General features: G+C 47.3%; 1 protein-coding gene across 1 annotated transcript; it reads right to left on the bottom strand.

Annotated features, from left to right (window-relative positions):
* Nucleotides 1-295: 295 nt before the first annotated feature.
* LOC144155111 (lysosomal aspartic protease-like) lies at nucleotides 296-26,490 on the bottom strand. The gene is made up of 7 exons (XM_077686364.1): nucleotides 26,329-26,490; nucleotides 24,413-24,509; nucleotides 18,963-19,086; nucleotides 14,362-14,803; nucleotides 9,129-9,273; nucleotides 5,374-5,472; nucleotides 296-657 (listed from the first exon to the last, which is right to left on the bottom strand). The coding sequence occupies exons 1-7, from the start codon at nucleotides 26,388-26,390 to the stop codon at nucleotides 502-504; spliced, it is 1,125 nt and encodes a 374-aa protein (XP_077542490.1). The 5' UTR covers nucleotides 26,391-26,490; the 3' UTR covers nucleotides 296-501.
* Between the last annotated feature and the right edge of the window lie 305 nt (nucleotides 26,491-26,795).

The following is a 26,795-nucleotide window of genomic DNA, read 5'->3' as shown; positions in this document are numbered from 1 at the left end:
CATACACAAAATATAGATGATCTCGTCAAGAGCATGGAGTTAGGAAGCCAGAACTAAGTAGGTATACGCTCTTCATGACTGACAACCTTGCTTTGAGCCAGGCGGCTTCACGCTGCGGTGTAGAAGCCGATTGCGCTGAGCTATAACTTCATACGTTAGGCAGTTTTATACACTAATGGGCTAGACTTAATATTTATCTTGAGTCCTAGAAAAACATGCTTTATCTACAAAACGATGTAGCAATTCCTTAAGCAAACTTCGGTTAGAATACATATATCACACTATATCACACATATAGCAGTAGCACTTCCTTGCCTTTTATTGATTGTTTTTTTCTCTAGCACCAACAAGACTCTGATAGTACACTAATCTTTTACATTCTTGTCATCGAATAAAACTGTTTTATTATTGTTATCCTTATGATCTTCATTATCTCCTTTCATGAACTGTAATCTATCGTTAGGATTGTCAGAGGTGGCCTTGTGACAGGCTGGGACAGCTTTAAACAGCATTTGCGAAGCCAAGTCGGTCGCTGGCGCGGTCGAAAATGGTGTAGAAACGGCCAATGAACACCTGGCCGAGGACCCAGAACTTCTTCGTGGGGGTGTCAGAAACGGCAAACCCGCTGAAACACTTCAGCTTTTTCGGAGTTTGAAGCTGAAAAAAAAAACACAAAAGGTGAGAGAGCTGGACATTCTTTTTTTTAGGCAGAATGGGCACAACATGCTGCACATCTTCCCAACATTGTGTCTTAATGCAGGTCAATAGTACCTTACGGGCTAGTGCTTGCTTTTTAGTTTCCAGATATGCAAGATAACGTTTCTTCCTAATTATGACATTGCGATGGACTTCAAAATTGCTGGGATTGGTCAAATTCAGAGGCTACCATTATGCATCACGAAGGCCTCTGTCGTCTGGATGCGTGTAACCCATCATATTAAAGTTTACAGTCGTCAAGCGTACACAGATATTGGGCGGCACCAAAGCCGCACACGTCCGCGCGCAACAAGAACGCACAGAAATTTCCTAACCAAAGAAGAACAGGTCTTAGTGAGGCAGGCGCTAACGGATGCCCTCCTAACCCAAGCAAGAGTGGACTTTTACCAAAGGAGACCACGCTCACGATGATCGAAATGCGCAGGGAGTGCTGGACCAGCGTCACCTATTCGGCAAGTACAACAAAGTACCAGGAGAAGAAACCGTCGTGGGACTTTCATCGCGGGAAAACTGAAGTGCCCTCATCGCCTTCATCAAGCACCACCTGGAACCCCATCGCAAGGGAGACCAACAAACCCTCGACAATGACTCCACCCAGGCCACAGAAGACTATGCCGCCGCCTAGGAAGCCACGACAGGCAACCTAGGCGTCTCCTGAACAGGGATAACCTATGCCAGCATGAAATCACAAAATAAAGCTTTCATTCATGCCTACGCTCATTGACAAGCACCCGCTACTGCGAACATGCTGCGAACCGAGAACGCGTATCGATCCTCAAACGGTTTTCCTCCCGCGAAGCATTTCGCTTCGACGAAGACAAGTGGCGCAGCCGCTGCGCTTCAAACCTGATAGGGTTTTCCGAGGCGAAAACTGTTTTAAAGGCGACAGCCTTTCTTGGGCTACTTAAACACGAAAATTTTGGTCTGCCTGTATGTCTGTGTCTATCTTCTGTCTGTCTGCCCCTCTATTCTGCCGCCCGGTCAGAACTTAAGAATTCTTGAATGAGACGTTTATATAGGCGAAACATTTCCATACTAAATCTGTAGCAAGGTTCATACTTTTCAACATTGTTGAGCAAAAAAAAAAAAAACGTTAGGCAAATTTGAGGTAAACCATCAAACCATTTGCAGTGTTATTTTAGTTAAAAATACATGGCTGCTCAATTTTTGCGATAAAAATAAAAATACGCGTTGAAAACAATATTTTGGCCCAGAAATGCAAAAGAGCGCACGCAACGTGTCTGGGCCACGTGGTTGCGTTTCGAGTTCAAAAGTAACAAAAGGTTACAGCAGATGGCGCGCGAGCAGTGCAAAGCTAACCTCCCCTGTGTTTATCGTGGGAGGAGCGAGACGGGAGGGGGAGAGCGTGAGGGGTGGGCGGCAAAGAGGAGAGGGGCATCCACGAGGCTTGGGCGGCAGAAGACTATCGTCTTTCGACGACATTTGCAAGCGAAGTGAGCAGACGCGCGGCCAGTTTTTTTTATTTGATTTCTGAATGTTCCGTCACTAATCATTGTGTTAAACTATGCATGCCATAAAATCCGACTCTCGTAGGATAGTTAGGAGTAAACGAATGACCAGGTTGTCAAAAAGGTTGTGAACGCGCTGATTTGTCGTGGCAAAACCCAGTTTACCTTCCGGCTTAGGCCCAGAAACAATCAAGACTGATGAGAGCTAATTAGGCCAGTGAATCGTGCTTATGAGTTATAGGCCTCCTGCGCTGCCCAGGGGGCGCTGCGCAAGCGGCTTCCGGGCAGTACTTCCGGGTAGTGCAAAGCTGCGCGGGTCCCATAAGATCCCGTGTTGACATAAGCAAAATGAGCTCGACGCTCCCGATTGTTTTGCGACATGGTCACTGCAGCCCATTCCCGACGCGTCCGATCTCTTAAGGCGATAGACTTGTCTTTAGAGAAAAAAGAAAAAAAAAGCGCCGACGAAAGTGCTGGGACGGTGACGGCGCTATGCCACTCGCAGGTTTACCGATCGATGGTCGTATGAAGTGAAATGTGGAGTAAAACTTCTAGTTTAAACTAATACTCTAGGTGACAAGGACTTTTCAACAGCAGCCGATCAAAAAAAGAAGAGTGACACAATCGGCGATGATCGCGCTGTAAAAAGCCAGCGAGTCCGGCGGACCGCAGGCTCGTCTGCTGCGGTGCGCCGCTCTTTTTCGTACCTGCGCACTATGCGTGCACCTTCATTCAACAGTGCTTGTTTGCGTCGCCGTTATAAATACATGGTGCAGCGTTAGCTTGCCGTTTTGTTGCGTGTCTCAGTGACAAAATGTAGCGAGCGTGAGAAGCGTGAAATCTTTTTTTCGATTCCGAAATTAGTGGCGGTAAAACAAGGTGGTCGGGCGTACTGAGAGGCCGCTCGCTTTCCTTGTTTGCTCTCACTTTACTAATTACGCTCTTGCATTATATATTCCCAGTTCGCACTTAATAGGCTAGAATGAGGGACAGCAACGTTTTGAAGTGTAGGGCCGAGTTGCATGCAGCCGACACGGCGGAGGGCTGGACGGCAAATCGGGTGGGAGCGGGAGGAGGGCTTTGAACGCAAATCGAAAAAAATCAGCGAATCGCCAATATTATTTGACAATAATCTGGCGAAGTGTGAAGATGGAAGACAATTAACTGGAAGCGACCAATTATCTGTTCTTGTCTCGCTATCTAACTCCATTTGAGGACAAAACTGGCGTGTCGGCGTTCAGATTGTTAGCGATGATTCCTGCACTTTCAGTGCAGGATAACCAACAGAGTCAGTGATGATCGTATGCAAATATTCGGAGCCACGCGCCGTGATTCGGCTGCGTTATGTTATGCAAATATAGAAGTGCACATCTCTGCAGGCAGCGGACGTTCGATTTGGTGCTTGATTTGCATCCTTTAATAGCGCTTAATTTGTTTATTTGACGCTATTGCCTCAGCTACTCGCTAGTATACACGTACCGTGCCGTTCCTAAATCGTGCGACGTAAAACGTTACGCAAGAATCATTTAGTTTGCGAAAATACAAAACAAACTTTCCACTCGTTTTCAAGGCGGTGCCAGGCCACTAGTGTCAGCTGTGTCGGCTGCGCAATTCTTGCGTTCGCTCGCATGCTCCCGCTGAAACAACCTTTTGCAGTTTCCTCAGGCTATAGGATGAGCAGCGCTCTGTGTTTCGGCTATTCGTGAACTTTCCTTTGTCGACCGCCCGCAAGAAGAAAGAACGATAAGGATCGTCAGGAAGTTCGACCACCCGACTTGGGCATACTGTCCCACGTCGCTAAGATCGCGACAGCTCGCTCAAAAGAAAGCGGATAAATCAACATGTTGTAGGGGATATTATTTTGTTTAGCCTCTGCAACTACTTTAAGGGCATTTTATTCAGTATGCAGTTACTTAAACGCGCCAAAAAGCGATTAAACTAAGTACAACCAACTTTCACTCTGGCTTGTAATTCAAAACACGTGGAGGACGGCGAGGGGCGTCAGCTTTTGTATACTACCCAGAAGTGTCGGACACGAGGGGGCGCTGCATGCCGCCAAACTCCAGCGCAGGAGCCCTATATACACGTTCTTGAGCTGTATAACTTTACCTTAGAAAATGGTGTATCAGCGGATTGGAAAGAGGATTTTTTTTGTTTCATACGTACAGAGGGCAAAACACACCATCGCACCCATCCCCACGACCTTCCCCCCAGCCGCGGTATGACCCGCTCCTCCCCGACACGAAGATGCGAAATGTTGGTAGGGACCGCGCTCGTAAAGAGATCAGACCCATACCGCTCGTCACTAACGTCGTAAAGGAACGAGGGACGAAAACACGATTCTGCTCCGCACGAGATTCACCAATGGGATGAGTAAATTGTAGACTTGAATGACACGGCATTGTAATGTATCCCTCGCGGATACGGATCATGACCCCGCTCTTCCTTCTAACACCCCCGCTCTTCAGCCCGTTCAACTTCATTGAGCATTTTGTACATAGAAATGCGAGGACAACCAAAAAAAGCTGCAAAAATGCAGCTTGACGAGGTGTTTGCCCCTTACGGTTGGCATGGCAGAGTAGGAACAGGAGTTTGAAGCATACGCAAGGAAACAGTCCTGAGAAAATAAATCTCGCCTTAATACGTCGATATTATATACAAACATAAAAGAAAGCATTAAAACGCTCTATAGCTCACATTTTGTAAAAGAAACTTAATAAATGATATACATACACGCATATAGACACTCATAGATACATACATGCAACAAAACGGGGTAGACAGGTACATAAAAAGAGATACCTCCAGAACGGCCAGCCTAATAATTCCCGGAATAAACGCAAATGGCATGCAAAACCCATTAGACAAGCATGCAAAATCCACTATGGCTTTCGGTTTTTTTTTTTTTTTCATTGCGACTTACGACTGTTCTCGGGGGTCCCTACCCCAAACTAGTGAAAACAAAGCGAGAAACGCTAATCTTATGATCACTACTGGATGCCTACCGTGTGGCCTTTCAAACTTGTATCGGTGTAATTGCTTGATAGCGTTCGTCATCACTCAGCGTGATAACTTCAAGCGTGGTGCATTCGGGAGGGTAAAAGTAAGGCGAACCTGCTAGTTTACATCATACAGTCCTGCATTTTTGAAATATTGGCTGGCTTTTGAAGGTTTTTGACGGTCTCACCTGAATAACGTACTCCTCCGCTGTCATGGTGAACTGCTTGCCACCGATGAAGAAAATGATCTTAGGCATCTTGGGGATGTTCGCACACTTCACGCGCCACTGAAATTGAAAAAAAAAGAGGAATTGATTTTCCCGTCCCATTCGTTACGATGAGTCTGCTCTTTGCATAAACTGTATTGCTGCGAATTATCGCGTAATATTTGTGTAGCCCCACAAATCTGACATGAATAGGGGATGTGAGAGCAGCGCTGGACATATTCACGCGCAGTTGTCCTTCATATCTCCCATTATTTTTATTTCTCGTTATTTTTCAACTGTCCACTTGCATTTCTTTCTCGATAAGTTACCTCTGCGTTCTCTCTTGTGGTGATGTATAGCCGTTATCCAAAGCATTTTAATATATGACGCGCTAACGCCTCGCAAGTGGCGTATTGAGGATGAAAAAACTTGCAATGTCCGGCGTCAAAGAAACGATCCCTAAGAAGCGAGAATTACAAATGTGTTTTAGTCTGCCATCTTTTTGCTACCCTTTTTCTCTTTTACAGTTCCGGCAAAAATATAAAATGCTTGTGTTGCTCTGCGTTTAAAAATACCTAAATGAGTAACTTTTCTTCAATGGAAAACGTATGGAACGTATAGCTCCCACGACAACCATACAGAAACAACAGTAAACAGACTAAGTTGGCGCAGCATCCATTATTTAGGCATCGAGGGTTTATTAACGAAATTCCCAAGTCCAAAAGAGTATCGCCAAAAGCGGCTTGCACTCTTGCCCTGATCCTCGCGCCGCATGTGAACCAAATTATATGAACTGTACGTGAATCCTACGGGCCTACAATACGATTCGTGAAGCCTTGGAACGTCGTAACGGAATTTCGAAAACTACACTACGATCCTAACACCATATCGAAAGAAATCATTAGGAAGCCTGAATTCCAGCGTACATTGACAGTGCCGCAAGTCGCTTAATTTCGCCTGGTAAGAAAGTGGGACGTTTTCTTTCTTCCTGTCGCACGCATTTCCGAGCCTAGCTCCAACGCAGTCTTTAACATCACAGTACATTTAAATATGACATTTAAGCAGAACAATGTTTTCGTCAGGCCCTTTATTATTTGATATACATTCGTAAGGGCCGAGTTACATGACGCCGCAAAACACTCTGAACTGCGCGTGGCAACTATTGAAATAGTAAACTGAATCGATTACGAAAATTCAGAGCAGTGTGGCCTTGAATATTAAATATAGTAAGGAATATCTTTTTGGTTCTGATAAACAAAAGAAGTCTGTCTTTTAGTTCTCACTGTGCGAAGAAGTATACTGCAGCAGCTGTTGCAACAATTTAAGGTAGCGCCATCAGAACGCCTCATTTGAGCGGATACAATGGGTCGCCACGCAACATCCCGGTCTCAGTTACGCTCCACTAACATCCCGTAAAGACGGGAAAGTGTCCCTCGTACATCTCTTTCCTGAAAAAAAGTCCTGTTTTAGTAACCTTGAATAATCATATTCCCAAAAAGCAGTGAGCAAACCTTTAGAACTGAAACATCGAATTACATATGCCAATACAGTGACATCAGACCAGGACTGAACTGAAGTTTTCTTCAATCTGAAGGTAAAACTGTATTTTGCCCTGACATCTGCAGCTGCAAAAGTCAACCGTTTCCTGTCGTTTCTCAGTAATTGCTGCATCAGCGCATTAACGATGCAACCTGCCGCAGCAAATGGTCCAGTGTGCCAGTATAACAACAATGCTCCTTATTCCCCTGCAATCAAACATCTCAAAATATCGATTAGCTAAGTCTGAAATACGTATGGGTGCGCAAATATTCGGAATACCAATATGAACTGAACAGTCCTTGTTTTCATTCACAGGGGATCGGGGAATTTGATGTTTGATGCCTGAGAATGTTTGTTTTTGACTGAATTTTAGCCCTCATGTGAAAATCCGGGTTTGCATGGGCTGCTGAACACGCCGTAAACTACTCCAAAAAAAGATGTACCTCAATTTCTCAGCGTCCGAGAGGACATCATGCCGCTGTCACACTTTGCGGACGCTTTAACGCAAATACGCGCTCAGGTATCTCTTTAGAGTTTGCGTTTGGTGAGGTTTGAGTGTACCTCTGCTTGTAAAGAGGAATTATGAAGTTAGAAAATAACGGGGGGGGGGGGAGGGGGGGGGGGGCGAGGTTCAGTGTTTCATTCGATACTCGAAGTCAATTTTCCATCGAATATTCCTGTTCAATTCGGCCACAGAAAACGTTTCCTATTTGAACGTCCCTATGAATAATACACGCGTGGTGTATGAGTGACGAGCGGCCTTCATGGAGAAAGAATCCCTGAATCCCCCCCCCCCCACGCCCACATGCTCTCGACTTTCACGTACGACCTCGATAAACCATTAAATACGAAACAGCGACTCAATGCCTTAATACGCGGAAAAAGCCTATCCCTCTTCCGAACACCCGATCCCGGGCGACATCCCGGGACAGGCGAAATTGTTCCTCATAAAGACGCGAACTGGCTTCGCCAACACAGAAGACGTCGTGCGGTACTGGATTCACTTCAAAGAGACCGCAGCAGAGGTGGCGCCCGTACACTTAAAGACAATTCTATTGTTCAGCTTCACCGCGATGCACTCGATCCACCATTCTACGCAGCCAACAATGAAATTTTGGGGAATGGCGACGTCCAGTATACGATTTGGCGAAATTTCGTATGCGCTTGCGACCACGCAGTGCAAGCAGGGTGTTCTGCATTGCGCAGTGGCAGAGCGCAGATCGCGTTTTTAGTCAAATCGCCAGCGCGCTACTGATATTCGCCGAATTTTCTGTGTTAGAGGCATGGATTGGACACTCGAGTTCACTGTGGTGAAGCTGAACCTCGGGATTGCCTTACTATAAAGGATGCCCGCGAGTCTGCTTCCCCAGAATGCGCAGTGACCACGCCCAATGCAAGCATGACGATGTGCAATGCGCGATTTCATAGATCAGATCACATTTTTGAGTCAGCTCATATGTCGGTCCACTTCATTTGCCGAATATGTTTCCGCGGATGCCGCGATCTAGAGACATTTTTGAGAGTTTATAGCGTAGGATCATCTGTACCTCGAGCAACACCCAAGCGCTACCAGAGATTATGCACTCGGTCTGGGACTGGCCGGATGTCGAAGTGTCGCGAAGGGATTATGAGCCACCGGCTGTCACTAATAGGAGGGTGGACGACTCGCAAGAACGACGTCAAAAATCTCGGCTTTCGCTGCGGGGCTTCGCTCGCAAGGCCAGGTGGATGTGGCTTAACTTTTCCCTCCCGTTCTCTCTCCCCCAGTTTCCTCGAGCTGGCATCTGAGCCGTTCGAATTCCCAATAAACTTTATTGATTCATTCATTGAATAACGAAGATTCCAGTCCGTATTCGAAACTCGGAATCTCCGAACACCCGTCATTATGGCGTTTGGCTCGAGCCAAATAAGACAGCATGTAACAATGGCAACGCTGTTGCGAACTTGGCGCGTATCTTTAAATGGAAGAACAGAAATATGCCATGTGACGTGCTCACAGTCCTCCAAAAAGTCGCACAGGAAAGTCTACCAATTCGTTAAAAAAAAACGCCCAGTTTGTTTATCAAGCCTACAAAACATGGCGTGAAGTACACAGTGACGATATCAACAGCGTCGAATTGTCGCTATCTATTTAAATCACGCGTGCTTCAAAGCGATCCCTTGCTACAGTAACGTATTTTGTTGAAATGTGTCCTCACCTCTCCGGTAGGAGTCTCCGTTGCCCTAAGGTACGAGTTCAGCCGTTCAATCTCGTCCTTGGGACCCTCGATGAAAGAGCTGCCAGTGTCAACCACCGCATCGCATCCTCCAATGCAAAACGTCTTGTCCTTCTTCACCTGCATGCTACAGGAGAGAGGGAATCGTTAAGTATGCATGCAAACAAAAAATTAAGTCCTTCACGCTTCTCGTTCCTTCTCTTTCTCCGACACCATTCGCTTCTTTGTGTTTGTGTGTGTCGCGCGGAATACCACTACACTCTGAGAAATGTCCGTTTATCTGTTTTGCCACAATGCACCTGAATGACCAATCGCGGTGTCTATTGGAACAAATTCGCCGAATAAAGAGCCCCGACATGTGAGCGAACTCAAATCTTATCTGCGCTGTGACAGCGCGCACTGCAAATCTTCATGCTTGAATTGCGCGATTTCATAGCGCAGACCAAACTTTTGGAGTCAAATCTTATGCTGGGTATCATCAGTGCCCTTCTTTATTTATAGTTTAGATCACAGTGATTGGCCTTATCTGTGCATTTTGGGTGCAACACTCGCGGACATCTATTGTAGGGTAGGCACGCAGTCAATGTGTCTCGAAGGAACAACAAAGAGCTACCGCTGAACAATGGGAAGCTTCTTCAAGCAAGCACCCGAGCCCCGTCACGTGCTGTATAAGATCTCGTCTTTCCAACGAGAAAGGAGTAAGACTCCCCGCACATGCTACGCCCAATATGTCACCTGAGACGAATGCATTGATAAACCATTCGGCAGCCCCCCTTGACTGGTGCCGATTTTCTCCTTTCCCTTCATGTATTTCCATATAAGCGTCTCACGTTCCTACAGGCGTCTGAATGAATTAACAAATCAAAGACGATGGAGCCTGCCATGCCTGGATTCAGTCTTTCGAGCCCTATAAGGTGTAAACTGTCGCTGGAGTAATAACGCAAAAGACGTATATACGAGGCATCATTTTAAGAGACGTGCAAGGGGGGAGTCCGCCATGCGGTAACCCCGTTTCTTCTGTGCCTTTTCTCGGTATACTCTCGTATCTGCTGGCTATAGCGCAATACGTGCGTTTTTATCATCCGTTTGTGCAACAAACCCCACGCTAGGCCCTTTTTTTTCGAACCGAGGGAAGTCTTCAATAACTGTTCTGTGCCTTGTCGCATTTAGCCCAGCGGGATCTCCACGACCGCTGCTTCGGAAGCGTAGCTCGGCTCACTACAAAAGAAGCTATAATTAACTTGTTAGTGACAGTTTGGAAATACGGGTTAAATGTTTCATAAAAAGGTGAAATGTGCCACTACGTGGTTTAGATGAAGAAGTCAATGATCACGAGGGTAAGAAAAAAAAATCCGACGGCACCTAGGCACTTCCTATGAGCTGTGATTGCAAAAGCACTGATGTACAGTTCAACGCCTCTGAGTGATCTTTCCAGCATTGCACTGCCAGTAATGTTTTGGGGTTTTGCCACTAGGCTTTGTTCTGGAATTTTGTGATTAAATCGGTGCGGGTTTTTTAGAGCTTATACGGTAGCGCGTTGGCTGTAGGCTGGAATGATTTGTACGATATTGCTGCAAATTGTTGGAAATTCTGCTGTCACTCAGCGCGACCTTGTTCACTTGCCTCTTGCACCGCTGGCGCTTGGCGCACTCCCCGCTTTCCACGTGGCTCTGAGTATGCCCAGGCGTTGCCTGACAACACGGTCATTTTCGCGTGTTTTGTTAACGCGACGCAATCGCTATGGAACGCTTGGCGTTTACGTCTGTTTAGGAACCAGTTTCCGAAGCCGACGTTGGCTTTTTTGCTCAATGTGTCATTTAATGCCTCTGCGTCAAAACGTTCACTTGGCAAGGTTTGGAAAGGATCCCCTTCGAGTATGTAACGATTTCCTTTGTCCGAGGTGCTAGGGTCTCAAATATTATGACAGGCCTTCATAAACTGCAGTGTCTCCTATATGTGTAGATGCCCTTATGATCGGATATGTTTTCTGTTTACATTTATCCAAACTTTTTGGTTCGTATACATTTCTTCAAGTCATAAAATTGACCGCGTCATATTACATCTCAGTTATTTTCTCTTACTAGTAATACTAATGTACTTTCCGTGGTTTCCTTTGTTACAAAAAAATAGCGTAGTTTGATATGCGCGCCCCAAATGATTAACGCTCGCGCGTCAACCATCTGCGTTCGACCAACGTTAGCAACAAAAAAGTAATTCCCTCTGTCCACCTGCAAAAAGAATTTATCCGTTATAGTGAACGGCAATGAAGCGGCGCGCTGCAGAACAAGGGATAACCTCATCATTTAATGAAGGTATTTTTTCTTTCATTTGCATTAAACAATAAACGTCTAGCAGTTGGTATGAAACAGCAAAGCCACTAAAAATTGACTTTTTGATACTTGTAAAGACGAGCCGACCAGTAAGTACATAGAAAAGCTAAACATTATAAAAGTAATGCAATTTTCGGCGGAAATACACGATCAGAAACAAACTAAGTTCTATGTATTTTCAAAAAATCAGAGCCCTTCCACCCCGTTAAGAGGGAAGTCCAGGGAAGCTCGCGCTCTGGTGGGATTTGCTACGTTAGGCTTAGCTATACTGGGGATTTTCTATGTTGAATTATAAGGACAGTGGCGCGATTTCTACATCACAGACAAATGACACTCACGATTAGTTGGTAGAGACAATGACGTACAGACGCACAGGTGGCCGCCGAAAAGCGCGTGGCATTGCGCAATATTACTGGGGAGAGCAGTAACACGACTCCGGAAAGAGGCGGTGGCGGTAGACCGGAGAATAAAGTGGAGCTCCCCCCTAGATAGCCATGCTTCACTGTGCGACAACTACTGTGGGAAAGCCAGCTTACAAAAGCCCTTTTAAGTCGCCTTCACATTTAAGCATAAGCGAACTGCTGAGAAGACAATGTTTTATGGCAGTATAAGCCAACGTTTTTAGATTATAAGCCCTTTTATATATCAAAATATGGAGGCCCTAGGGCTATCTTTAATTTTATGATTCCCTCCGTACGCTGAAAATTGTAGGCTTAGTCTTGGTCAATCGCCGGAGACGATCTGCTTGACCCTAGCCATAGAGAGCCCTGCTGTAATTACGTTCCTTTACATAATGAAAAAATGCGCTAACAGGACGGGACTGAGGGAAGGAAACACAAAACAGCGCAGCCAACAGCGCAGCCAAAACAATCTGCGCTGTTTTGTGTTTCCTTCCCTCAGTCCCGTCCTGTTAGCGCATTTTTTCATTATGTCAAGAAACCAACTAGCCCCCCAGATAGCTTTGATACGTTCCTTTCTTTAGCTTGCTCGTGGGGAACGTGGGCGAAGCAGCAATGGCTGTTGATGGCGCACGTGGTTTTAGCAGAAGACGAAAAGTTAGTGTTTCTAATAGAATACGGGCTTTCTCTATTATCTGGCAATTATTTAGGACATATGTCCCCATGGCCCGCTAGAAATTCGACTCGTCAATGTTAGTAAACCTATTTCAAAGTGGCAGTGGCTATCTCCTGAATTTACGCTTAAGTGAAAAAATTAAAAATAGTGAAAAAGTAAAAAAAATCGCATCTGCATTAGCGTAGATGCTATTTCTTTACTTTAATCGTATGCTTGGCCCCGTCATTTGGCATCTTCGCACATTTGGTCAAGCTGATTGGTCGTCCTGTTGCTTTGTGGTGAAGCCCACCTGCGGCGATTTCTTAGAGTGAGCCCAAGTACATTTCTTTTTTCTTTATTTTAACTGTTATAGCTTCTACCCGGATTTGTTCCCTGATACAGATATTTTGTTTTCTGTCTCTGAGCGTCGCACCTATCATCCTTCGTTCCATCGCTCGTTGAGCCGACCTGAGTTTTGTTGCCAGTTGTTTAGTAAGGCGCCAAGTTTCTGCTCCATAGATCATCATCGGCAGCGCGCATTGGTTATATACTATTCGTTTTGGGGATGGAGCTATAGCTTACTGTTTATTATTTGCGAGCGCTTGCCGAATGCACCCCAGCCCATTGGTATTCGGCGCCGATTTTTTCTCGTGGTTGGGATCAGCACTGACCACCTGGCCGAGATAGTTATATCCTTCTACTTGTTCTAGTGTTCTGTTACCTATGCTGAAGAAGACGCATTCAGCATAATTATTTACCATAATTTAAATTTATTCATAATCATTTGTAGCCCCACGTCAAGCTTTCCGATTGCATTTCCTCGAGCATTTTTTGCAGGTGCTCTGCAGACTCACTGAGCAAAACAATGTCGTCTGCAAACCTGAAATTACTCAAGTATTCCCCGTTTATCAGTAATCCCGCGTTTTCCCAGGCAAGCTTCATAAAAATTTCTTTTAGACATGCTGTGACAAGTTTTGGCCAGATTGTATCTCCCTATCTAACTCCCTTTCGGATCAGGAGCTTTTTGCTTTTCTTGTGAAGGATTTTTCTACCCGTACATCCCCTATACATGTCGTCTATAACTCATGTATAGGTCTCCTCTTGTCCCTGGTCTTTCAATGCTTCCAGTATTTTTGCGGAGCGTACTGAATAGTTCATGCACGTAATAGCCCACTTTTAATGTGTATAAGGTTAACTTAAAATATTACATCCAAGTGAACTTTTGCATGCACGAAAACAAAACAAAAAATTACGCCCACCTCCCCTCGCGGAAACCCTGGTGTGGTGCGACGCTGAAGGGGGTTCCATTGTGCGTTTCCGTTGGGTCGATTACTCGAATTGCGTGAGCAATCGTCGGGTAATGCGAGAGAGAGAGAGAGAGAGAGAGAGAGAGAGAGAGAGAGAGAGAGAGAGAGAGAGCAAACGTAGCGCGCACGACCGTCGACTGAGAGACCGGCCGGAGCGCGGCACTCCGCTTATATGCGCAGCGCGCCCGAAGGAGAGGAGACCGCGGAGAGAGAAGACGCTGCACATGCGCACAGCGCGCTTGCGCCGCGCGCAGCGCCGCCCACCGGCGGAGTGAGAGAGCGCGCCGCACTGCGCGCGCCACAGATGTTGGGGGAGAGGGCGCGCTATCACGGCGAGAGGAGAGGGGGCGAGCGGAGGAGAGACACAGCTGTGCGGACGCGGACAACGACGACGCAGGAAGGACAGGGCCGCCGGCAAGAGATGCTCCTCTCAGCGTCGCATCTAAAAAAATTAAGTGCCCCGTAATGGTCGTTGAGACGATTGTGGGAAGTAGGAGCCCAATTAGGGGGGACAGCGAGACGCACCCTTCCATGCGGAACTGCCAGTAGCTCTTCTTGGTTACGGGGGTGTAGGTGATGTCTCCCGTGTAGCGGGCCTTGTTGATGTCACCGAAGTAGATCTCACCGCCGGGCACGGCGTTGGGCTGGCGGTTCAGGTAGATGGAGAAGACCGACTTCGGCAGCAGCTTCTGCTTAATCATGTTGTCGAAGACGGGGACGACGTTGTCCTCGGCGAGAGCCGGGTATCCCAAGCCCAGCAGCCCGTCGAACTTGGCCGCCTTGAAGATGGATCCCCTGGCCTCGGTGGCCTCGGCGAAGGTCTGCGACTGCACCGTGCCTCCGCCGACTCCCAGCACATCCGTGCTGTAGATACCCTTCACGATGCCGCTGCCGTACTCGATGCTGAACTTGCGGCCGTCCTTCTTGTACGTGCTCGATTTGTTGCTGTCGTACTTCTTCTTGTCCTCTGTGGACAGACAAGTACCAATAAGGAGCCCTATTTCCACGCCGCTTTTACATCTTTCATATGCCATCTTGGCAGTTCAAACAACGAGGAACGTTAAACATTGGAAGGCAGCCCTTGGGGTGTTGCTCAGGGAATTAATGTAAACCAATCAACATAATAAAGACACTTCCGTCAGTGATTGTTAGTCTCGTTTTGTTGTGTACGATACGACTAGTATGAGTTTATTTCCACGAGCTTCAACTTACACCTAGCACTATTGTTCGAAGTGAATGAGGGTGCATGGGTGAGCAGTATACACTTACAAGGGGAAAGTATACACTTAAAAGTGGGTATGAGCCATGCCACCAGTGTTAGTGGTTCGCAAAGGTCTTGGCTATATATATTTTGGGTTGATTCTCTTTTTTAAGGCATAAGTGCTTTTTACAACCACATAAGGTTCTCCGGTAGCTGAAAAGCGCTTCAAAAAATGCCGCGTGAAAATCGCGGAAAAATCGCAACAATGAAAAGAAAGGAAGCTTGGCTCCATCAAGCTTGCTTCCGATATAGCAGAAAAAATGCGCAGGTGCTCTCGATGACTGTATACCTATCGCTCCGTAGTCATTTCGAAAAACGCGTGCCTTTGATTCTCTTCACAACAAAGGTGCGGACCCAACTAAAACAAATACCAAGTACACACTGTACCCACAAACAAAAATCAAAACTAAAATATTATTTGTGAATAAACTTAATTGTATTCCACCTGTAAGTGTGCAACGATGTTTCGGTTGATGCCGGAGCAATTACAGCTTACGTGGGGCGCTTTCACGTACGTTTCGGTGGTTCGGTGATAAATAAATTCAGCTTCAGAACTTCGTTTTTGCGTGCACGCGTTTTTATGTTCATCTTATAACACTGCAGTTCATGCTTATTATAATTGGTTATAGTTATGGCACTCTTAATTCGTGACAGGAAATAAGAGCAAAAGAGTCCCGACTCACGCCAAAGCAACGTACGTGCGTTACTTTTCTTCCGTGGCGGTAACTGTGTAATTCGTTCGGAGGTAACGTACAGTCGTGATGCGGTCCTTTCATTTAAAGTTAAGGAGTAACGTAAGCTTGCCCTGGAACTCGACACATTATGTGATAAAATCGTTTAGAGAGCATATACGCGCGCACGTCGCGAAACCCTTTCCTCTGTAAAACTGCACCTCACTCGCGGTCGCGACTGCCGACTGATCCTTAACCCTGTGTAAAAACATGAACAAGAGGAACGCCAAAGTTGGAATAGGTACTACTGTTAAATTTTAAGAGTAGTAACACCCAAATCAAAACGGTGAACCACGACAAAGAAACCCAAGTAACAAATACACAAAGGGAAAAAGACACAGTATGAAAAAACAGTATAATTCTCCACATACATAGATACGCAGCTTTAGGTTCACTTCAAATCACTTTCTAGTCTTTGTTTTTGTTTTTCAGTACGTAGACCTTTTCAAGCGATAATTAAATTTGTTATATTTCTAATTTCCAAATATTCCAATCTGCAGTGGCCTCATGCGCTTTAAGTCGCTTTCAGCCCTAGGCGCACAAAACACTGCCCTACCCTTCAGTAAGTCACATTTTTCAAAGCAATCACTTAACTAATTTTACTTATACAAATTATTTTAAAGCTATTGGGTAGTGTTATCTCTCAAGTCACTATCAACACTGGGTGCAAAAGGTCCAAATTTCCGAAACCAACAAAGCTGCAACTATAGTCATCCAGGTAGGAGTATAGCATGTCGCGCGTGTAGCATGACGCAAAAAAATATTATACCTGCAAATGTCTGCAGCGTGGAATCACTCGCTATATAAGAACTGTCAGCCCCACGTCTTGGGTGCTACCACTTCAATTAAGGATGATGGTTGGAGTTTTCACCTGCACAGGTGGGGGGCTTTGAAACGGCTTTCTTTCATGAATATGCTTGCAGTCCCCCAGGGAAAACCTCGATGGCATATGGAAGCCTCGGCTGAGGCGATCCTCTGAATTCCTAGCCTCCATCGCCGGCGTCAAATGGGCAGAACTCGCTCCACCGAACCAACGTGTGTGTTGCCGCTGCCATACCTAGAACGTTCCACCCTCCCTCGTGCCTTGACGTCACCTCATCGGGCGTCGCTCGTGGTGCGCCTTTATCTTCCTCACCTTCACTTCTCTTTTCCGCAATCTTCTGGCGGAATGATGCAGCTTTCGGCCTATACATCTGCCTAATGGCAGTCAAGGTACTGCAGTCTGAGGTCACAATAATACTACTAGTAGCCCCTGTGAGGCCGGTTCGCGCCAGCTTCCCTATACCACCCTTCGGTGCTATCCCCGAGCTTCGCAGCGCCTCAGTTGATACAGTTTTCTTTTCGCAGTCATGGCAAAATTGCCGTTCTTTATTTGGGCCATGAAACGTGGATATGCTTTCAGGGACGCACATAAGGGTCGGATAAATTTGTCTTTCAAGAATAATAGCAGTAGGACTGTGAGCATTGTAAAGCAAGAAAAAAACCTCGTTTAGAATACAAGTTGAGTGCATGGGGAAGAGCTCGGGAACAGCGAGTCCTGGCTGCATATATGGTGGTACCACCCCGTTGTGTAGTGTGGATTTGTGGCATGACTTAGGTCCCAAAAACTGAGAGCAGGCATGGGTCTGCTCTCCTCGTGTGGTTCGAGCCGACCAACTAAGGCCGCGTTTCAGTAACGTGTATAGAAAGCGGCATGAGCCGAACCGAAATTGATCCTGAAGCGAAAACCGAACATAACTGGTATTTTTGCCGTAACGGAACCCAAACACGAACCGGAGCAGAACAATAAAAACATATGAAGGTTTCTGGCTTGTGACGAAACGGTTTGGGCAGCTTACATCGATAATACGCGATAAGTGCCACTTTGGGGCATTCCTTTTTCATGCATGCCGTATCACTCTCAAATTGGTTGGCGTGCCGCTTAATCGAATAACGCAATATTCGGGAGGGTAATTTTGCCAGCCCAGTAGTTAGTGGAATAATAACAGCTGCACAACTCTGGTACAAATGCCTAGAGGTGGTAGAAGAACCCCATACAAACGCCAGAGAAGGCTAAGCATGCGTGAAAATAGCGGCCGCATTCAGGGCGCCGGGACCCACATACAAGAGAATAAATCCTCGCATGGAACGCTAAGATAATCTACTCGAAGTTTGCACGCACCGCGTTTCGTGAAGCAGCAGCTGATATACGTCGCACCGGGGTTGGCGATGCGCATGTGGGGACGACAGGGCTGGTGGGTCGAACGGGGAAACAGTCCCAACAAACGCCCGCCTCACGCGAGGGAAGCACCATTTCTTCAAAGCTGATTGCCTCATTCACAGGGGTCGCGAGACGTAGAGGCACGCCTGCAATAAATTTAAATACATCTAATTGGAGCGTTACGCAGTGAGGCCACATCATACCAATGAGGTGCGGCGTGGTGGAGGGCTAAGAAATACCGTACACACGGGAGTTATGTTTTCCCCTTCGTGTCTTCGTGCTCAGTAGCAGAATGCCGTAGCCACCGGGCCAGCATGGCGAAATGGATTTGAAACAAATGCCCGCTTGTCCGCCCCTCCCCCCCCCCCCCTTCCGGCCTTGACAAATATCGGCAGGTCAATCTGCTGAAGAGCACCGGAAGGACAACTGCATTTCGAGTCCAGGGCACATGTGCTATGACGAAGTTTTAGCCAAGACCTTCAAAGCGGACCAGCTAAGCTACATGCAGTTTGCGCACTACTTCCCGCCAGATTAATTAACCCGATAAGTGCACAGACAGCGCCCCTCATAAGCACTTCTCTGTCCGTCGTTATTCTGCGCTGTTATGAACAATAACCAACTCCGCAGCTATCCACTTTGTTATGATAACCCGATAGCCGTCGCAGCTGCCAGTGTCACAATTAGCCGGACCAGGTTGTATAACATGAAGACGCTTGTCAGTTCAGTGGAATGGCTGCGTGTTTATCATTTGACAAATGAACGAAAATTTCTCGAATGCCAGCTTTTTGTTGTTGTTGTTGTTGGCGATCAGGTGTCCCCTTGTGCTGTCCTCCGCTAGCAAGTCAACGTATTATTTTTGCTAAAAAGTCCTCTAGAGATGGTGCTGTTGATGACGTCGTCTATTCAAACATAAAAAATAATAGAACACACTCACTGCATCCATCCTCGGTTGCGGGACACTTGATCGATGGCACCCAAAGGTTAGCCGATCCGGTGTCAAAGATGACCTTGAACGGCTGGGGAGGCGTGCCAAGGGTAATAACGCCGTAGTAATGAAGCTGCAAAACGCAAAAAGAAAGAACGATTGTTTAGATATTTATTATTTCCTTAAACGAAAAAAAACAGTAAAAGGCAGGACTAAAGGAGACTGCACACGCGCATTGGTCCTGTCTGTTGCGCTGTTTTTTCGTTTAAGCATTATGCACCAACTAGCCCGCGTTACATCTCTTTTACAGTTCTATTATTTTCTTTTTTTAGATTCAGAGGCTTTAGTTTAGTGATATGCACTCATTTAGATAACATTTCTGAACTCTGAAAAAGTGCGAAAGATTCAAGAATATGGCGGCGCCGCTTTAGCTCTTCATAAGAGACAAAAACAGCGTTCTGTTTTCTCAGTGTCGCTGAATTAACTACGTGGACCGAGCTTTCCTTGGAGCAAAATGTTTAAGCGTGCGAAGCGGTCATTTATGCAGCCAATAAACTGACCAAAACGGTCCTATTTGTCCTGCGCGAAAGAACAACCATAGGTACTGCGGTTTTAGTAAATATATGTTATCCCCTTTCCATTGGCGCTGTGCTGCTGAGCCCAAGGACGCGGGTTCGATCCCGGCCGCGGTGGCTGCGTTTCAGATGAAGATGAAAAGCGAAAAGGCCCGCGTGTCGAAATTTCTGGGGGTATTAAAGGTTCCGTAGCGGTCGAAATTAATCCGGAGCCCTCCACTGCGGCGCGAATCACTGCCCAGGTGTAGCTCCGGCGGGTTGTCACTTTGCTCTATAGTGTGCGTGTGAGCGTGCGTGAGTGTGCATGTGTGTGCGTGTGAAACTGGTGTGACACCGGTGTGCTGCATGGTTACTTTTTTCGAACTCAGCCTGTCAAATCTTGGGATCGTCCTAAACCATGCGTTTGCCCACTTCAAATGATGTTTCGTTATTACCGAACAATTTTGTTTTTTACGCATAAATTGTTGCCACTACGATCAAACTATCAATGGGACGGGCTACTTTCTTTTATGCGTGTTTTTTTTTTGTTACACTACTTGAGTGATTAATTGATTGTAGGGTTTAACGCGTCGACGCAACGCAGGCGATGAGGCGCGCCGTAGTGGATGGCTCCGGATTAATTTTCACCACGTGTGTGTTGTAGCAAAAGAGGACCAGCAGCGTCTGGCTTCCGATACGGTGATAGAGTCGATTTGCGAGCAGTGAGCGCACCCGATCCTCCTCTTCCTCTTCTCCTACTGTCGCCCCCTGCCTGCGCTTCTTTATTTCTCAACACACTCCCGCCGCCGCCCAGTTGGTTAGGGAGCTAGCTGGCAGCAGCATGGGAAGTGGAGAAGTCCGGGCCTCACTTCGACCAGTTGTTCGACTTCCGGCGGCGCATAATTTCACACTAGCAATGCTTGTAGGCTGGCTGGGGGATTCAGTGGAGCATTTGGCTGGGTGCCTCGATGCCGTCGATCTCGGTACATGTCTATAGCCAGCGTCACGGGCAACGAGCGCTTGCTGGATTGCTAGATCGAAGTGACTTAGGGTCTAAAAGTGAATATCGCGAATGTTCCTATTGTCACCCGGGAAGAGAAACCATGCTCCAGGTTTTCGACCAGAAGGCAGCCGCCGGGATCGAATGGGAACAGCTGATGCGGATGGTCAAATTTGCGGTGAGCGTCAGGAGAGTGGTATGGCATTGCCGTCACGACCACGTCTGATACTTCTTCCATGAAGAAATATGTGTGTTCCATCTGCGTGTCAGTTTTCTTTGCGAACCATAGGATTTCGCTCTCGGTGGACTCAACACGGTACAGAGGCTCGTACACAATCGAGTTGCGCTTTCTGAAGAAGGGGTCGTCACCATACAAGCATTTGTTCTGCTTCGCCTCGAGGATGCCTCCCCACCGGGCTGGCATGAGTGCGGCCGAAGTTCGCTTCCGGCGTCGAAGCTCGCAAACGGAGCGTCGGAGGAGCATGCGCTTCGTTACTCCCTGAAGCGAGTCCATCTTCTGCACGAATCGCGTTTTCGTTGCTGGACCCAATAAAAATATATTTGACTCGAAACGGGGTTGCTGAATTTCTTGCGAAACGAGAGATGTGTCGCCGACGTGAGGGTCGCAACAGGGAAGCTCGGAGGACTCCAAAACAAGAGTCGCATCGTCGACGCCGGGGCCATGGCAGAACGGGTCCGACGTCTCCAGAGCGGTACTCAAGTCGCCAATGCGAGGGTCGCCACAGTGTGGCATGGACGACTCCAAAATGGGGGTTGCATCGATGACGCCAAGTTCACTGCAGGGCCGGTCGGTTGTCTCCAAACCAGTAGTCAAATTAGCGATGTCATGATTCCGGAAAGGGCGTGGTGACGTCTCTGAAGTGAGAGCCGTGTCGGCGACGCCAGCGCTGCAGCAAGGCCGGTCAGACGTATCGGAAAGAATAGTCTCGTAAGTGACAGCGAGGTCCTGGCAAGGTCCCCGAGATTTCTCCATAAAGGCGATCACGGAAACACCAGGGTAGGGCGGTCGCAGGAGCCGCTCTCGCGGGCTGAGACCCTCAGGGTCTTCTTTAGCATCGTTGTAACGCGCAGCGCCCTCTTTGTCGTCGTGTTTCTCTACCCGTGCAACAGTCATTGCCCGAGCAGGCGGCATGTGACCCGTGACCTTTGTGGACACCGTCGGCCGCGCCTCCTCGGGAGGCGAGCAGAGGGTCGAAGTCGCGATGCAGCTAGAAAACAGGGCTGCCCTAGGTTGCGGGACGGGGCTTGCGAACAAGTCTTGGCTCGCGGAAAAGCGTACGCGCGTTCGCAGGGCGCAGATCCGTTCATCGTAGTCGATCGCGTTCAAAATGTCCGCTTCGAATTCGTCATCCGTCAGGTTCGCTTGAATTTCGGCGTCGAGCTGGTGAAGGCTCACCTGGTCATGCAAGATGAGGTCGAGGACATTTTGTCTATCAAGGGCCGTTGCTGCCTGGCTCCGCAGCAAGGCGTAGAGGACTCTCATGGTCCCGGAGACGGTCGCTCGCAGTGCATCTCGGCGAAAACAAGGACGTCCATGGCACCGAACGATGAAGGAAGGCGCTGGGGTTGCGAATACCAAGGGGACAAGGGCGGGCTTGGGCACGAGCCGAAAGGGGCGGCGGCCGAGGGCAAGGCTTCCAGGATAAAGCAGTACGAAGGTATCCAAGCCTCGCGTGCCTCGGAGCCGCTGCGCCGTCGAACGTAGATTCGCTCGTGCGCCGGTTCCCGGGTTTCACGGCACCAGAAAATGTGTAGCAAAAGAGGACCAGCAGCTTCTGGCTTCCGATACAGTGATGGAGTTGTTGTTGTTGTTGTTGGTCCAAAAAAAATGGCTCGTACCCACTCAGGGGGATTGGCCAGGAAATGGGCGCTAACTGAGAGAAGAGAAAAAACTAATTTGGATTAAAAGAAGAAAAGTGAATAATTACAGAAAAAAGGTGAGTATGAACGGGAGTAAAAAGATAATAAGTAAACTGCTAGAAAATAAGGTGCGGTAGCAGATAGAGCTCACCAACTACAAAATCAGCACAAATGAATAAGGAAAGGATTGGCCGAAGGACAATCGTGGAAATTATGTAAGAAAATTAAAGAAAGAAGATTCGGCAACGAAGGGGAGGCAGTGAGCGGGAAGGCAGAGGATACAGGAGCAGACATGTTTTTAAGAGCAGCCCGCCATCTTGAATTAGCTGCTAGCACGGCAGACGGCGTGATTCAAAGATGAATGAGTGTACAGCGCGGCAAAGATCCCCGCGGCAAAAACCCAGTACTGTCGCCCCGAATGATAATATTAGAGGAAGAGTGATTGGGTGGGCCAATTGATTAAAAGGGTTTTCCAAATATCTTTTTCGTGTGGAGGCAAACCGTCGGCAGTGGAGGAGAAAATGTTCTATAGTCTCTAATTCATTGCAAAATACACAAAGGGGTGAAGGGGCCAGATCACAGCGGTACAAATAATAATTTAAATTTGGTACGCCACAGTGAAAGTTAGTTAGGCTAACTTCGCATTCGCGTCATTGGCTAATCCGGCACTTCCAGGAGAACCGGAGGTGGTCGAGCTCAGAACCTACGCACGCAGTTTCAGCCATGCTTTTTAGGAGGCCTAATCTGCGAAAACGTGCCGAGGTGAGGAACTGTATGTGCGGCATGATTTCCACCACTGGGCCGTCCAGTGCAAGTACCGCCAACGTATCTGCCGATTCGTTAATCCAGATGCCAGCGTGTCCAGGCACCCACACCAAACGCAGCTCTCGTAGAGATGTAGGCAATAAATAATTGAGGGCTCTACGTAGAGGAGAGCTATTGGGGGACGAAAGAGCAGTGCAAACTGAGAGAGAGTCGGTGTCGATTTGCGAGCAGTGAGCGCACCCGATCTTCCTCTTCCTCTTCTCCTACTGTCGCCCCCTGCCTGCGCTTCTTTATTTCTCAACAGGTCTCTTTAACGTGCGCCGAAATGTCGTACACACGGGCGTTTTTGCTTTTAGCCTCCATCAGAAAAGCGGTTGCCGCGGCCGGGAATCGAGCCCGCGACCTCGTGCTCAGCAGCGCAACGCCTTAGCCACTGAGCCACTGTGGCGGGTTTGTTACACTACTTGTAGGTTTCAAACACTTTACCACTGTAACAAAGACAAAGGCATATCATTGTAGCCCCGTTTTAATGCTAATTTATGTTAGCCAAAAGCTCAGGACATACTCTACCAAGTTGCTGAGCACGAGGTCGCGGGTTCGATTTCCGGCCGCGGCGGCCGCTTTTCTGATGGAGGCGAACAGCAAAAATGCCCGTGTGTACGAGATTTCGGCGCACGTTATAGATCCCCAGGTGGTCGAAATTAATCCGGAGCCCTCCATTACGGCGCGCCTCATCGCCTGCGTTGCGTAGGCTCGTTGAACCCTACAATCAATCAATTACTCTACCAGGTCACATATGAATGAATTTATAGAAATGTATTTTTGCTATAAAATTTGAAATATTTAATGGTAATATTGGAAAGAATTCCCTGTGTGCTAGACTGGCGAGGTGAAATAAAAGAAAGCGGTTTCAAATAAAACTCGCATACGACGTAACGGAACCAATATTTTATGAAGAAAAAACATTCGGCTCACTTTAATGTATTACTTGCGTCATCTAGGCAATTTTTTGACGCTCGAAAGAGAACCTCCACGACCTAAGTCCGACAATTGGTCATTGCGCTACATGAGTTCAAGTGAAGGGCAACCTGTCGTAAGGAAGCTGTCGTATAGAGTCGGCGAAAGAATTTAACATTCCCAGCATTTTAAAAATACGTTGCCCCCACCCCTCCTTTTTGGGATATAAAATTTCTAGCTTGTCCCTGTCTCCTAAATGGGTCAATAAAAATATTCATTCGAATGGTAAGCGGAAGCCTCACGTTGTTTTCGTTTTCCAATTCTTCCGGCAGAACAGCAGCCGCATCCGAAAGGAATGGTTGTTCCCAAGTATTCGATGTGTTTCTCCACAGATTGATGCTAAAGAAAACGAGAAAAGCAACAGAATTTGAGGACAGTTTGATTGCTATTCATCTCGGGTAATGCAGGGCATGGGGTTACACGCCATCGCTGCGCCATGGAGGGACGGTGAGCGCTGCTTGTAGGGCGCCCCTGAAAGCCATACCATCGGACACTTTCGAGAGCATGGATGTTCGAGAGCGTCCTCTTTCAAGAGAGCTCCTGTTTGGGCGGGAGCTAAGTTGTGTTTCCCCTCCCACGATTCTCAGAATCCAGTGGCCACTTAGGTCATTTCTGACAATGCCAAAAAATGTAACCTCACAGTGAGGCACTGGCAGAGAAAACAGTGGTAAGCTTGAGTTGTACTCCCCACCCCCCCCCCCCCACCCCCCCACCACCACGCCTTCTGTCCGCACTACACCACAGTGATACCTCCAACCAAGATAACATGGTTTTCTCCTTATCTAGTTTACTCTGGAGTATTATTTTTATAATGAACTTCCCGGTTAAATTAACAGCTGTAAAGCTTTATCCGTTATTCTTAGCCTATTTTTTTTTGCCTAAAAATTAGGTGCAAAATGCTGACACAGTGCGGCAGGGGATGTATCCCACGCGCAGCGTTATACTTTCAATAATATCGAGCCCTCACTTTCTCATTGAGCCTTTCTAATAAATTCTAACCTTTGCTTTGTAGAAAATTCAGCATCGTAGCCGGAATTTTTATTCTAATGCAGTTGTATGAAACTTTAACCCTCCCTTCTGTATAATAAATTCAGCACCATAAACCGAAAATGTTTTTTGTTCTTATGCAGTAACAGTAGTAACAAGGAAAAATGCTTCAGTTGTGGACATTGTTTTGCCCGTTTCAAATTAACGGGATAACACAAAAAGAGCACGCGTTTACTTCTAATCCACCTGCCTTTTTTTCCTGGAAGAATTCAAGCCACATAATTAGGTGGCAGTTTCTAAAGAGAGGAGCGCTTCCACGGCAAATTGACAGTGCGTCCGTCTGTTGGCACCTCCGGACATCGCAATCCCGTTCCCTCTCTTGCTTCGGCTTCGGAGGAGGGTTCGGGGTCGTAACGATCGCACGAACATATTCTAAATGCACAGCGTTCAGCTTATAACCAGACTCTAATGAGCGCATTTTGGTTTCCTTGTCCTTAACGGTGCAGAAACTGTGCGAGAAAAAAAAATACCCCGGACTTTTCTTTTAAGCCGCACTCGCAGAAAGCGTGAAAATTTGTCAGTCTTATCCAAAGGTCGGCTTAACAAAATGATCTAAGGTGTACTGCCCTGTTGGTCCTAACTGATATGAAGAAGTACATAAAAAACAGCGGAGTGGCTTCGGAATGAGCAACTGACAAAAATATTTATTTAATTTTCTTGGCACAATAAAATTTGGTACATATTTTAAGAGCGAGTTTGCAGCAGTTTTCGTCACCAGGCTTACCTGGACAGAAGCACTCGTAGTACGTATATGGTAAATTTACCAAACTGTACATCTCCCGTCTCTCGCTGCATCTTGCCGGGAACGGGTTCACAGTTACGTTTTTAAGTTTACGGCATGAATATGACGCCAGTATTGTCCTCTGGGGGGACATTTGGGGTTAATCCCGGAATCAATCCCTGAAGCGTCACTGCTGTACACTTCTCCGCAGAATGCGCGGTGCTGTCGAACGATATCTTCACAAACCATCTTTGTTTTGAATAATTTCGAGTCGTCATTTTCGTAGCAGATAGAGGATGACCTAGAATTTGGTATTAACTTGGCTTAGAAGTACTCGACCGGCGTTAGGCATGTCCCAGTGCCGCAAAGTGGAGGACGCGCGTGCTTCACCTGAACTGGGCAGCCGAGCTCCCCAGGACGGCCAGGAGAAGGGTTATCCCCAGTGGGCCCATGTTGGCAGACTCCCGGAGCAGGCACAAAGATGACCTAGGTCTCGGCGTGCTGTTCGCACTGTGTCCCCCGACTCCACGGGCGCTCTTTTAGTTATCAGCGGCCGCTGTGCTCATCGGTTTCTAGAAGCACTGACCTCGGCCGCCACCCCGTCTCGCCACCAAAAAAACACTCCACGCGACCACAACGCCAGCATTTCTACATCTCCGGATTTCGTTCGGTTAAAGCCTTACCAGGCGCCGAGAAGCACGCGACGTCTTGAGGATGCTGAAGCTGTTTTTCTCCGAGCCAGTTGCTGGACAGAACTGAGAGCAGTTTATCGCACTGGTGTTTCAGAGAGGTCCTGCTATGAGGTCTTAGATTCACTGCGTGCGATAGCAAAGATCACATAAAAACTGGCTTAGTGT

Source organism: Haemaphysalis longicornis, unplaced genomic scaffold, assembly GCF_048455015.1.
Source record: "Haemaphysalis longicornis isolate Haplotype H1 unplaced genomic scaffold, Haemaphysalis longicornis Haplotype H1 scaffold_1, whole genome shotgun sequence".
Classification (NCBI taxonomy): Eukaryota; Metazoa; Arthropoda; class Arachnida; order Ixodida; family Ixodidae; genus Haemaphysalis; species Haemaphysalis longicornis.
This window is presented reverse-complemented; position numbering and strand designations above follow the sequence as displayed.